A 13425-nucleotide genomic window follows, 5' to 3' on the forward strand; every position below is an offset into this window, starting at 1 on the left:
AACACAACATTGTACATTGACAACATTCCACAAAAATAAAAAAATAAAGCTCGTATTCTTAGTATAGCATACGCCCTTCCTGCACATCACAGCGTCTTTTGCTTTCTCCTTGGGGGCCCCAGCGTCGAGCAGCTGGGAAGCTACATGGGCCGCCACCAGAGAAGATTCGCTCTGTCTCTGGTGGATGTGTGCCGTCAGAAGACCTGCAGGGGGGTCAGGTCCCAGCCCGAGGGGCCAGAAAAAGCGCAAAGGGCCCTGGCCCAGAGCTGCATCCTCACCTGGAATCCATCTGACATCAGAGCTAGCTTGACTGAATCCTCCTGGCTGAGGAGGCCACAAGGACAATGAGGTACCAGCTCCAGGGATGGCTTTGTGGACAGCAGACAGGAAGAAATGGGGTGTGTGGTGTGAGGGCAATCTCGGGGCTCACCAAGCAGGATTTCAGATCCTTATCCCTCAGCTCCCTGACCCGAAGCCGACAACTTCTGATGTCCTTGTGGCTGGGAGGGCAGACAAGAAGGGCCATTGCCGCAAGTGAGACCCCCATCATGGCTTTCTTGTCACCCCTCATGGTTCCACAGCACAATAAGTTTCACACCCAGTCTCCCCTCATTTTTTTTGTTTTTTTTTTAAGATTTTTTGATGTAGACCATTTTTTTAAAAGTCTTTATTGAATTTGTTACAATAGTGCTTCTGTTTTATATTTTGGTGTTTTGGCCACGAGGCACGTGGGATATTACCTCCTTGACCAAGGATTGAACCTGCATCCGCTGCATTGGAAGGTGATGGTCCAGAAGGTGATTAGCCACTGGACCACCAGGGAAGTCCAAGAACTATCCTTCCTTGGGTCTTGAGATAGCACCAAGCCCAGGTGGCTTGGCCTCATCTCCCTTTACAGCTGAGCTGGCTGAGCCCAGTGGTTCATCTCAGGCTCATCTGAGGCCAGAAGACAACTTTCTCGACTCCCATCCAAAGCCCTGTCTACCTGATGGGCTGCTAGGTACACTTCCTCCAAAGTCTTGCCTCCGCCCCATCATTCATCACTGGAGTCCTCTCCCCTGACCTCGGGCTTCCCTGGTGGCTCAGTGGTAGAGAATCCACCTGCCAACGCAGGAGACGTGGCTTCAGTCCCTGGGTTGGGAAATCCCCTGGGGGAGGAAATGGCAACCCATTCCAGTACTCTAGCCTGGAGAATCCCATGCATAGAGGAGCCTGGCTGGCTACAGTCCATGGGATCGCAAAAGAGTCGGACATGACTTAGCAACTAAACAACAACCACACAAGCCCCCACCTCCTCCCCACCCTCAGCACGTGCTAACTTCAGCCAGGGTTTGTGAGAAATCTACACGCCACTAGGCGCTCTGCTTTTCTCCTCTGGTTCTTTCTCTCTTGTTGAAGAAATGCAAATTGCCAGCACTGATGAGGCTCCTTCTGGTGTGCCAGGCAGGATGTGCTTAGCACTTTACCTTAGTGTTTTTATGATTTTACAGCTGAGGAGATGAGGGTTTAGGGAAAAAGAATCACCCACCCAAGACAACCTAGCTATTAAGCTGCAGAGCTGAGATTGGATTTGAATAGAGCCAATCCGACCTCAGACTGAGGACTTTTCTTGTTTCTCCAGAGATGCCAACAGTCAGCTTTATCAGAATTCTGGGTCCCTCCCAGACAGGTGCCCAGCACACATGAGGCTGTAAACCCAAGTGGGGTGGTGACCTCTTGGGGCTATCAGCATTGTCAACGCTCCTAAATGCTGCCTTTTGAGAAAATTGAGTCATGGCTATGGGTCTTGACCCACTGTTCCTAAGTAGCCTATCCTCTTCCAGCCTCAACTTTCTACACTGTAAAATGTGCATAGTAACATCCACCTTGAACTATTTCATGCTTCAAATGAGGGTAAAATAGAGAAGAGCTAGTACATAATATACTAATTGTCTTTAATTTTTTTTTCTCCTAGGACAGGAGAGTGGTTAAAGCATAAAACTCTGAAATAAGACTGCTCGTTTCCACTTCTGTGTGATCTTGGGCAAGTCGCCTAAGCTCTGTGTGCCTCAGTGTCCTCGCCCGTCAAGTCACTGCAGTGATAGAAGTTACTTCATAGAGATACTGTGTTCAGACAGACTGTGCATATTGACTGTTGAGCGCTACTGCCTGGAGCAGAGTTTAGCAGAAAATAGGGTCTCAGCTGAACACGGCTCCTGGCACAAATAGGTATCTATCGGCCATTACTCATATGTTTATTATAGCGTTATCTCTCCCTGGCTTGCCTTTCCTCCAGTGAGACCAAAGCACGTCTGTCTCATCTGCCGAGACTCTCTATCTCTACTTCTGCATTCTCTTTCCATCCAACCCTTCAGCCTGGCTCCAGCGGGAGATGGCAGGAGTGGACAAAATCAGTGAACTGTTTCCCTTCCAGAGGTGATCTTCCAGAGTGGTTGCCTGAATTTACACACACGCACACACAAACACACACACACACACACACCCCTGGGTCAGAAAAGAGGCTTGACTCACACATCACAGGCACTGAAAGGAGAAGAGATCTGCAAGCTAGAGGTTTCGTTATTCACTGTTCAGACAGTTTGAATTCTGTCAATTATTACCCAACTAGTTATCTCTCCAGAGGTGATTAAAAAATAATGCTGTGTGCGTTTGTTGTGGGTGAGTACACATCTGTGTCATGTGTGCAGTGGGCGTGGGGGGGGGAGTAATCAAATAGTCAGTGCTCTAGTATTTATATTAAACTGCAGATTGATTTAAATTACCCACCAGGAAATATGTGGCTGTATGAGTATGCTTAATTCATACTCATTCAAAGTGAGCTGGGGCTGTTTTCTCCCCCTCCCTTCTTGCCTCCCCGTTCATATAACCCAGGCTGCCTCCAGACTGCCTTTGCCCACTTGACTCACTGGCCGTGAGCACGGAAAGGTGCAGAGTCGCCAAGAATGGGCACTTTCTTCTCTGAGCCAGGGTGGCTCTGCCTGACTGTCACCGCAGTGCTGGGAGGAACAATTCTTTGCAAACTCAAGACGAGCCCAGGGCAGGTGGGGAGAAAAGTGGTCTGCCTGGCGGGCCTCTGGGGAGGCGCTTGCCTGATCAGCCTGTCCCTCTTCTGGGGCTTGGTTCTCTTCTCCCTGTCGTATTTCGTCATGTATACTTACTTTTCTGGCCAAGAGTTGTTACCTGTGGATCAAAAGGCGGTGCTGATAACAGGTAAGTGGACAGCCCTACTCAGTGCCGGAACTGGCCCTTGCTTTGCCTTAGCAGGACTTTTTTTCAGATTAGGTTTAAAAAGAAAATATTTGGCATGGAGTAAATGCAAGCACACCCCCAGTGTCTTTCACTACAGCGATTTGGTCTGCTTTCTTTAGAAGGGGCCTTTGATGAGGCTGGTGGTAAGAGGGACTTGGCAGGGAACATGTATCTAAGTCACGATTTTGGTAATTTCCCAGGATATGTATGAATAAGCCAAGGCGGTTTGTTTCATCATAGCCAGCAAAGCCCTTTAGGTTTCTTTTTTTTTTTTTTTAAGCTAAAACCACATTTTGTTCTGAGATCAATGTTCAGCTGTGTTTTAGACTTTGCTTCTTATTCCTGAGATGCATAAAAAAGCTGTCAAATTGAGGTTATCCTTGTACTTGGCTTCATTATTTAAATATCAAAGAGACTCACCTGGGCTGGAAAAAGTTGTGGTTTTCCCCAACTGCTGTCAAGAACCTTGTGTCTCATCCGAACCTTTGTTTTCAGATCTGTCTTGGGACTGCTAATGTTTCTTATTTGGATCAATTTGGCAAGGTGTCCAGAAGGCGGCTGGTTGCCGGTTGGCTGAGGTGCTAGCTTTTTTTCCTTCTCCGGTGTTGCTTTTTCCCCCTGCTGCAAGTGTGAGGCCAAATTAAATTCCTAGGTGTTGTAAAACTGGTTTGTTTGGTTGTGAAGTTTGAGCTTGGCTAGGACTTTAATTAGGGTTGCCTAGTGTTATCCTCACTCAGCAAGTCCAGCTACGGTGAGGACGGTGGCTGCAGAAGCATTTGCTGGGAGGGAGGTCATTACCCCGCTCTCCACCCCTAGGTTGTGACCCACGGAGCGGAGTGAAGGCAAACAGACAGTGTGAATGGAACCAAATCAGCCGATTTCCCAAGTTGCCGAGAAAGGGACTAGAAAGCCACTCGTCTATCTTGCTCTTGACTTTTAACTCAATCATGAAATTCTCTCTTAAAATGAGACGCAAGTAGACACTTGTTGGAGGTCTGAAGTGCTGCAAAAAACAAGCTTCTGCAATGAAAAAGAAAAATCACCAGAACAGTTCAAAGGTAAAAAAATTCAGTTGATCCATGGGATGTTTATCTACGCTAATCTCTGGTGTTACCTGGAATCACGCATCTGGAGGGCTTGGCTGGGTTTTCCACTGTTTCACTCAAATGCTCTAGGGCTGGCTGGGCGAAAAGCTGTAAGAACAGTATAAATTTTTCTGTTCAGTCTGTAGTAGCAAGTCCCCACAGTCTTCAGAGTAATTCCAGTTCCAATTTATTTTTTGTACTTTTCCACTTGCATGAAAGAAGACAGAACAGTGAAGCATGTTTTAAAAAAATAATCATGATGCTGTTGTTGACACTAATGGCTATGATTTCCCGGAGGTCCAAATATTCCTGGGAAATGGATTTCAAGAAGCAGCACTTTTAAGACTAATAGATAAGAATACTAAAGCTTAGGATAAACAGAGGCAAACTTCAAGGTAACTGAGAAAGCAGGAATTGTCTTTTGCTTGTTTGTCTTGTCAGTGTTCTTTATCCTATGGTTTTGAAGACAGAGGCATGCAGAAACGCACCAAATACACACCCAGCTCAGCTCACATCAGCCATTGAAATGTCCTGACTTGTGTTCAGTGGCATGGAAAATGATTGATTCAATTAGGCAACTCAAACCCAGTGACTAATCCCTCAATGAAATGCTTAGCAATTGGAAGGCTCAGGCTTAAGAAAGGAAGGACATACCTTAAGGCTGACTGAATTGCGCCTTTCAAGTCACTTTCATGAGGAATGCCATAGAGTCCATATAATTCTAGAGAAGCTCTCAAGACCTTTGTACCAAATAGGGAAATTTTAAATGAATTTAGTTAGTTAGACTCTTGTGGTTGTTCAGTTGCCCGGTCGTGTTCAGTTCTTAACAACTCCATGGATTGCAGCACACCAGGCCTCCTTGTCCCTCACCATCTCCTAAAGTTTGCCCAAGTTCATGTCCATTGCATCAGCAATGCCATCCAGCCATCTCATCCTCAGATGCCCTTTTCTCCTTCTTTCCTCAATCTTTCCCAGCATCAGGAACTTTTCCAATGAGTCAGTTGTTTGCATCAGATGGCCAAAATACTGGAGTTTCATCTTCAGCATCAGTCCTTCCAATGAGTATTCTGGGTTGATTTCCCTTAAGATTGATGGGTTTGATCTCCTTGCTGTCCAACAGATTCTCAGGAGTCTTCTCCAGAACGATAGTTCAAAGGCATCGATTCTTTGGTGCTCTGCCTTCTTTATGGTCCAGCTCTCACAACCATACCCACTGGGAAGACCACAGCCTTGAGTAATGGCAGAGCAATGTCTCTGCTTTTCAGCATGCTGTCTAGATTTGTCATAGCTTTCCTGCCAAGCAGTAAATGTCTTCTGATTCCATGGCTGCAGTCACCATCCACAGTTATTTTAGAGTCCAAGAAGAGGAAATCTGCCACTACTTCCAACTTTTCCCTCTCAATGTGCCATGAAGTAATGGGGCCAGATGCCAAGATCTTAGGGTTTTCAATATTTAGTTTTAAGCTAGCTCTTTCACTCTCCTCCTTCATCCTCATTAAGAGGCTCTTTAGTTCCTCTTCAGTTCAGTTAAGTTCAGTAGCTCAGTCGTTTCTGACTGTTTGCAATCCCATGGACTGCAGCACACCAGGCCTCCCTGTCCATCTCCAACTCCCGAAGTTTACTCAAACTCATGTCCATTGAGTCAGTGATGCCATCCAACTATCTCATCCTCTGTCCTCTCCTTCTCCTCCTGCCTTCGATCTTTCCCAGCATTATGGGTCTTTTCAAATGAGTCAGCTCTTTGCATGAGGTGGCCAAAGTACTGGAGTTTCAGCTTCAACAACAGTCCTTCAAACTGAATGTCCATTCAAAACTGATCTCCTTTAGGCTGGACTGGTTGGATCTCCTTGCAGTCCAAGGGACTCTCAAGAGTCTTCTCCAACACCTCAGTTCAAAAGCATCAATTCTTCAGCGCTCAGCTTTCTTCACAGTCCAACGCTCACATCCATACATAACCACAGGAAAAACCAGAGCCATGACTTGATGGACCTCAGTTGGCAAAGTAATGTCTCTGCTTTGTAATATGCTGTCTAGGTTGGTCATAACTTTTCTTCCAAGGAGTAAGTGTCTTTTAATTTCATGGCTGCAGTCACCATCTGCAGTGATTTTGGAGCCCCCCAAAATAAAGTCAGTCACTGTGTCTACTGTTTCTCCATCTATTTCCCATGAAGTGATGGGACCGGATGCCATGATCTTCGTTTTCTGAATGTTGAGCTTTAAGCCAACTTTTTTACTCTCCTCTTTCACTTTCATCAAGAGGCTCTTTAGTTCTTCCTCGTTTTCTGCCATAAGGGTGGTGTCATCTGCATATCTGAGGTTTTTGATATTTCTCCCAGCAATCTTGATTCCAGCTTGTGCTTCATCCAGCCCAGCGTTTCTCTTGATGTACTCTGCATAGAAGTTAAATAAGCAGGGTGACAATATACAGCCTTGACGTACTCCTTTCCCGATTTGGAATCAGTCTGTTATTCCATGTCCAGTTCTAACTGTTGCTTCCAGACCTGCATACAGATTTCTCAAGAGGCAGGTCAGGTGGTCTGGTATTCCCATCTCTGGAGGAATTATCCACAGTTTATTGTGATCCACACAGTCAAAGGCTTTGGCACAGTGAACAAAGCAGAAGTAGATGTGTTTCTGAACTCTCTTGCTTTTTCCACGATCCAGCGGATGTTGGCACTTTGATCTCTGGTTCCTCTGCCTTTTCTAAAACCAGCTTGAACATCTGGACATTCCCAGTTCAAGTATTCTTGAAGCCTGGCTTGGAGAATTTTGAGCATTACTTTACTAGCATGTGAGATGAGTGTAATGGTGTGGTACTTTGAGCATTCTTTGACATTGCCTTTCCTTGGGATTGGAATGAAAACTGACCTTTTCCAGTCCTGTGGCCACTGCTGAGTTTTCCAAATTTGCTGGCATATTGAGTGCAGCACTTTCACAGCATCATCTTTCAGGATTTGAAATAGCTCCACTGGAATTCCATCACCTCCACTAGCTTTGTTCGTAGTGATACTTCCCTAAGGCCCACTTGACTTCACATTCCAGGATGTCTGGCTCTAGGTAAGTGATCACACCATCTGGGTCGTGAAGATCTTTTTTGTACAGTTCTTCTGTGTATTCTTGCCACCTCTTCTTAATATCTTCTGCTTCTGTTAGGTCCATCCCATTTCTGTCCTTTATTGTGCCTATCTTTGCATGAAATGTTCCCTTGGTATCTCTAATTTTCTTGAAGAGATCTCTAGTCTTTCCCATTCTGTTGTTTTCCTCTATTTCTTTGCACTGATCACTGAGGAAGGCTTTCTTATCTCTCCTTGCTATTCTTTGGAACTCTGTATCAAATGTGTATATCTTTCCTTTTCTCCTTTGCTTTTGGCTTCTCTTCTTTTCACAGCCATTTGTAAGGCCTCCTCAGACAGGCATTTTGCTTTTTTGCATTTCTGTTTTGTGGTATGGTCCTGATCCCTGTCTCCTGTACAATGTCATGAACCTCCATCCATAGTTCATTAGGCACTCTATCTATTAGATCTAGGCCCTTAAATCTATTTCTCACTTCCACTGTATAACCCTTAGGGATTTGATTTAGGTCATACCTGAGTGGTCTAGTGGTTTTCCCTACTTTCTTCAATTTGAGTCTGAATTTGGCAATAAGGAGTTCATGATCTGAGCCACAGTCAGCTCCTGGTCTTGTTTTTGCTGACTGTATAGAGCTTGTCCATCTTTGGCTGCAAAGAATATAATCAATCTGATTTTGGTGTTGACCATCTGTCAATGTCCATGTGTAGAGTCTTCTCTTGTGTTGTTGGAAGAGAGTGTTTGCTATGATCAGTGTGTTCTCTTGGTAAAACTCTATTAGCCTTTCCCCTGCTTCATTCTGTATTCCAGGGCCAAATTTGCCTGTTACTCTAGGTGTTTCTTGACTTCCTCCTTTTGCATTCCAGTCCCCTATAACGAAAAGGACATCTTCGGGTGTTAGTTCTAAAAGGTCTTGTAGATCTTGATAGAGCCATTCAACTTCAGCTTCTTCAGCATTACTGGTTGGGGCATAGGCTTGGATTACTGTGATATTGAATGGTTTGCCTTGGAAATGAACAGAGATCATTCTGTCATTTTTGAGATTGCATCCAAGTACTGCATTTCAGACTCTTTTGTTGACCAAGATGGTTACTCCATTTCTTCTAAGGGATTCCTGCCCACAGTAGTAAATATAATGGCCATTTGAGTTAAATTCACCCATTGCAGTCCATTTTAGTTGCTGATTGCTAGAATGTCGACGTTCACTTTTATCATCTCCTGTTTGATCACTTGCAATTGCCTTGATTCATGGACCTAACATTCCAGGTTCCTATGCAATATTGCTCTTTATAGCATCAGACCTTGCTTCTGTGTTGTTTTTGTTTTGGCTCCATCTGTTAATTCTTTCTGGAGTTATTTCTCCACCAATCTCCAGTAGCATATTGGGCACATACCAACCTGGGGAGTTCATCTCTCGGTGTCCTATCTTTTTGCCTTTTCATACTGTTCATGGGTTCTCAAGGCAAGAATACTGAAGTGGTTTGCCATTCCCTTCTCCAGTGGGCCATATTTTGTCAGAACTCTCCACATTGACCGGCCCTTCTTGGGTGGCCCCACATGCATGGCTCATGGTTTCATTGAGTTAGACAAGGCTGTGGTCCATGTGATCAGATTGGTTAGTTTTCTGTGATGGTGGTTTTCAGTCCATCTGCCCTCTGATGGAGAAGGATAAGAGGCTTATGAAAGCTTCCTGATGGGATAGACTGACTGAGGGGGACACTGGGTCTTGTTCTGATGGGCAGGGCCATGCCCAGTAAATCTTTAATCCAATTTTCTGTTGATGGGTGGAAGTGTGTTCCCTCCCTGCTATTTACCTGGGGCTCAGTAATCAATTTACACTTGTGGGCTTAACCTGGGGCTTCCCTTGTGGTTCAGACGGTAAAGCATCTGCCTACAAAGCAGGAGACCCGGGTTGGATCCCTGGGTCAGGTAGTTCCCCTGGAAAAGGAAATGGCAACCCACTCCAGTATTCTTGCCTGGAAAATCCCATGGACGGAGGAGCCCAGTAGGCTACAGTCCATGGGGTCGCAAAGAGTTGGACACGACTGAGCGACTTCACTTCATTTCAGCAATCAAAAGGAAAAGGAATAGTCAAGGCTGTATATTGTCACCCTGCTTATTTAACTTATATGCAGAGTACATCATGAGAAACACTGGGCTGGAAGAAGCACAAGCTGGAATCAAGATTGCTGGGAGAAATATCAATAACCTCAGATATGCAGATGACACCACCCTTATGGCAGAAAGTGAAGAGGAACTCAAAAGCCTCTTGATGAAAGTGAAAGAAGAGAGTGAAAAAGTTGGCTTAAAGCTCAACATTCGGAAAACGAAGATCATGGCATCTGGTCCCATCACTTCATGGGAAATAGATGGGGAAACAGTGTCAGACTTTTTTTGGGGGGCTCCAAAATCACTGCAGATGGTAGTTGCAGCCATGAAATTAAAAGATGCTTACTCCTTGGAAGGAAAGTTATGATCTACCTAGATAACATAATAAAAAGCAGAGATATTACTTTGCCAACAAATGTCCATCTAGTCAATGCTATGGTTTTTCCAATGGTCATCTATGGATGTGAGAGTTGGACTGTGAAGAAAGCTGAGCATGGAAGAATGGATGCTTTTGAACTGTGGTGTTGGAGAAGCCTCTTGAGAGTCCCTTGGACTGCAAGGAGATCCAACCAGTCCATCCTAAAGGAGACCAGTCCTGGGTATTCATTGGAAGGACTGATGCTGAGGCTGAAACTCCAATACTTTGGCCACCTCATGTGGAGTTGACTCATTGGAAAAGACCCTGATGCTAGGAGAGATTGTGGGCAGGAGGAGAAGGGGACGACAGAGAATGAGATGGCTGGATGGCATCACCGACTCGATTGACATGACTTTGAGTGAACTCGGGAGTTGGTGATAGACAGGAAGGCCTGGCGTGCTGTAATTCATGGGGTCACAAAGAGTTAGACACGATTGAGTGACTGAAATGAACTGAACTGAGCAGTGATCATTGCAAAGAAACAGAGAAAAACAACAGAATGGGAAAGACTAGAGATTCTTCAAGAAAATTAGAGATACCAATGGAACATTTCATGCAAAGATGGGCTCAATAAAGGACAGAAATTGTATGGACCTAACAGAAGCAGAAGATATTAAGAAGAGATGGCAAGAATACACAGAAGAACTGTACAAAAAAAGTCTTCATGACTCAGATAATCATGATGGTACGATCACTCACCTAGAGCCAGACATCCTGGAATGTTAAGTCAAGTGGGCCTTAGGAAGTACCACTACAAACAAAGCTAGTGGAGGTGATAGAATTCCTGTTGAGCTATTTCAAATCCTGAAAGATGATGCTGTGGAAGTGCTGCACTCAATATGCCAGCAAAGTTGGAAAACTCAGCAGTAGCCACAGGACTGGAAAAGGTCAGTTTTTATTCCAATCCCAAAGAAAGGCAATGCCAAAGAATGCTCAAACTACCGCACAATTGCACTCATCTCACATGCTAGTAATGCGCTCAAAATTCTCCAAGCCAGGCTTCAGTAATATGTGAACCATGAACTTCAAGATGTTCAAGCTGGTTTTAGAAAAGGCAGAAGAACCAGAGATCAAATTGCCAACATCTGCTGGACCATCAAAAAAGCAAGAGAGTTCCAGAAAAACATCTATTTCTGCTTTATTGACTATGCCAAAGCCTTTGACTGTGTGGATCACAATAAACTGTGGAAAATTTCTCAAGAGATGGGACTATCTGACCACCTGACCTGCTTCTTGAGAAACCTATATGCCAGTCTCCTTTGCCCTTGGACGTGGGATATCTCCTCATAGCCGCTCCAGTGCCTATCGTCTTACTGGGGTTTTTCTGACCTTGGACGTGGGTTATCTGCACATGGCTGCTCCAGCACAGTGCAGCCACCACTCACATTTAGGACTTCTTCTAAATGCGCTTTCTGCCATTAGAGTGGTATCATCCTCATAAATAAAGTTTGATGTTTGTTCCACTGATGTTGATTCGAGGCTTGTAACTCATCCAGCCAGGGATTTCTCCTGATGTGCTCAGCGTATAGACTAAACAATCAGAGTGACAGCAGATAGCCCTGTCACATCCCTTTCTCAGTCTTGAACCAATCAGTTGTTCCATACAGGGTTCTAACTTCTTGACCCACATACAGGTTTCTCAGGAGACAGGTAAGATGGTCTGGTATTCCCATCTCTTTAAGAGTTTCCACAGTTTATTATGATCCACACAGTCGAAGGCTTTGAAACAGAGGTAGATGTTTTTCTGGAATTCCCTAGCTTTCTCTATGATCCAGCGAATGTTGGCAATTTGATCTCTGGTTCCTTTTCCTTTTCTAAACCCAGCTTGGACATCTCGAAGTTCTTGGTTTGCATAATGCTGAAGCCTAGTATGCAAGAATTTAAGCATGACCTTATTTCACAGGAGATGAATGCAATTGTCCAATGGTTAGAACATTCTTTAAGTACTACCCTTCTTAGGAATTCGGATGAGAATTGACCTTTTCCAGTCCTGTGGCCACTGCTGGGTCTTTCAGATTTGCAGACATATTGACTGCAACACCTTGATGGTATCATCCTTTAGGGTTTTGAATAGTTTCACTGGAATTCTGTCACATCCACTAGCTTTACTAACAGCAGTGCTTCCTAAAGCCCACTTGACTTCACTCTCCAGAATGTCTGGCTGTGGGTGACTGACTGCACCATCATAGTAATCCAGCTCATAACTCTTTAAAGAATAAGCCATCATGACTTGGAACAGCTTTTGCTTCAGGTTGGCTTATACTGTAAATCAGTACACATTTTAGGGATGGGGGGTACATAGAGAAATGGGCAGTGTACCTCAAAACCATAAATGTTATTCTTTTACCTGGTAATTCAAGATTTGGACATTTCTCTTAAAGAAATAATCTGAAATGTGAGAAAAAGTGTACATGCAAACCAAATTGGTACATTTACAAAGTTATTTAAAATTGTGAAATATCAAAAGCAATCAAAAAGGTGACCACATTGTAAAATTAGACAGAAAGCAACAAATGTCATTAAAATGAAGAGAAAACAAAATGGTGAGAAATGATGGTATCGTCTCTGGACGTAAAATGAGAATTTGAAAAATTCATGTGAAATGACCTGACAACTGTGCTAGAACATGGAAACTGAACTAAGGGAAAGCACCCAGGGGATCCTGGTGTTTGGCTAAGACTATATCCATGTTACATGAAGATGGAAAGCACTAGAAGGAAATAGTATGTGAATGGTTGGATCAGAGTTCTTAGATTTGTTTTTCCCTCAGAAATTTGTCTAATGTAGTTATATTGCTTATATAACCGTGGACTTTAAAAATACTCATAATCTAAAAGTTGAGAATCATGTTTTATTTGGTGGAAATTTTTAGGGCCTCAAGCCAAGCATCTCAAGCTGTTACTTGAGACAGCATCTCAAGTAACCCTGAGAAAATTGCTCGGAGGAGGCGAGGAGAAGGGCCAAGATTATCCAGAACTTTTGGAACAAAGGGCAGGTAGTCTGCACATCAGAAGGTTATTGTTAATTAAAGAAGATCAGATATTCTAAGTTATGGAATTTGGGGCTTTTCTCTGTATGGGAAGATGAGTGCTCACTAAGATCATTCCTTTCATATGCGCCTCGGCTACCTGGGGCCAGCATCCCGTGTTTTCACATCCTGAGCTTCCTTTCCTCAGGGCTCACTGCAGGGAGTGGCTGCAGTCTGATGGCTGCTAGGTGACAGGTATTCTTTTCCTTCCTGAGTGCCCTTAGGGGTCACCACCTTACTTTGAAGGGTTGCAATCCTTGATGACTATGATATTCTTGTTTATGGATATAGCAGGAAATATTCCATTTCTCATAACAAAACCATTTAACAGAGATCATATTAAAAGGATAAAGTCCACTGTAGTGTCTAATTAATTATGGACCCAGGTGTAGGACAATTACAAGTTCAAAAAACCTTTTTCCTTGAGTCCCCTATTTCACTTTGTTAAGATAAAGGGCTTTTGTCTC

General features: G+C 44.1%; 1 protein-coding gene across 1 annotated transcript in view; it reads left to right on the forward strand.

The window, feature by feature from the left end:
• The first annotated feature begins 2942 nt into the window (after window positions 1-2942).
• Window positions 2943-13425, forward strand: part of HSD17B2 (hydroxysteroid 17-beta dehydrogenase 2) — a 92742-nt gene continuing 82259 nt past the window's right edge. Inside the window, exon 1 of the mRNA XM_052656640.1 lies at window positions 2943-3210. Coding sequence (XP_052512600.1) covers window positions 2943-3210 — 268 coding nt within the window. The remainder of the gene's footprint in view (window positions 3211-13425) is intronic.

The sequence above is a fragment of the Budorcas taxicolor genome, chromosome 18, assembly GCF_023091745.1.
Source record: "Budorcas taxicolor isolate Tak-1 chromosome 18, Takin1.1, whole genome shotgun sequence".
NCBI lineage: Eukaryota > Metazoa > Chordata > Mammalia > Artiodactyla > Bovidae > Budorcas > Budorcas taxicolor.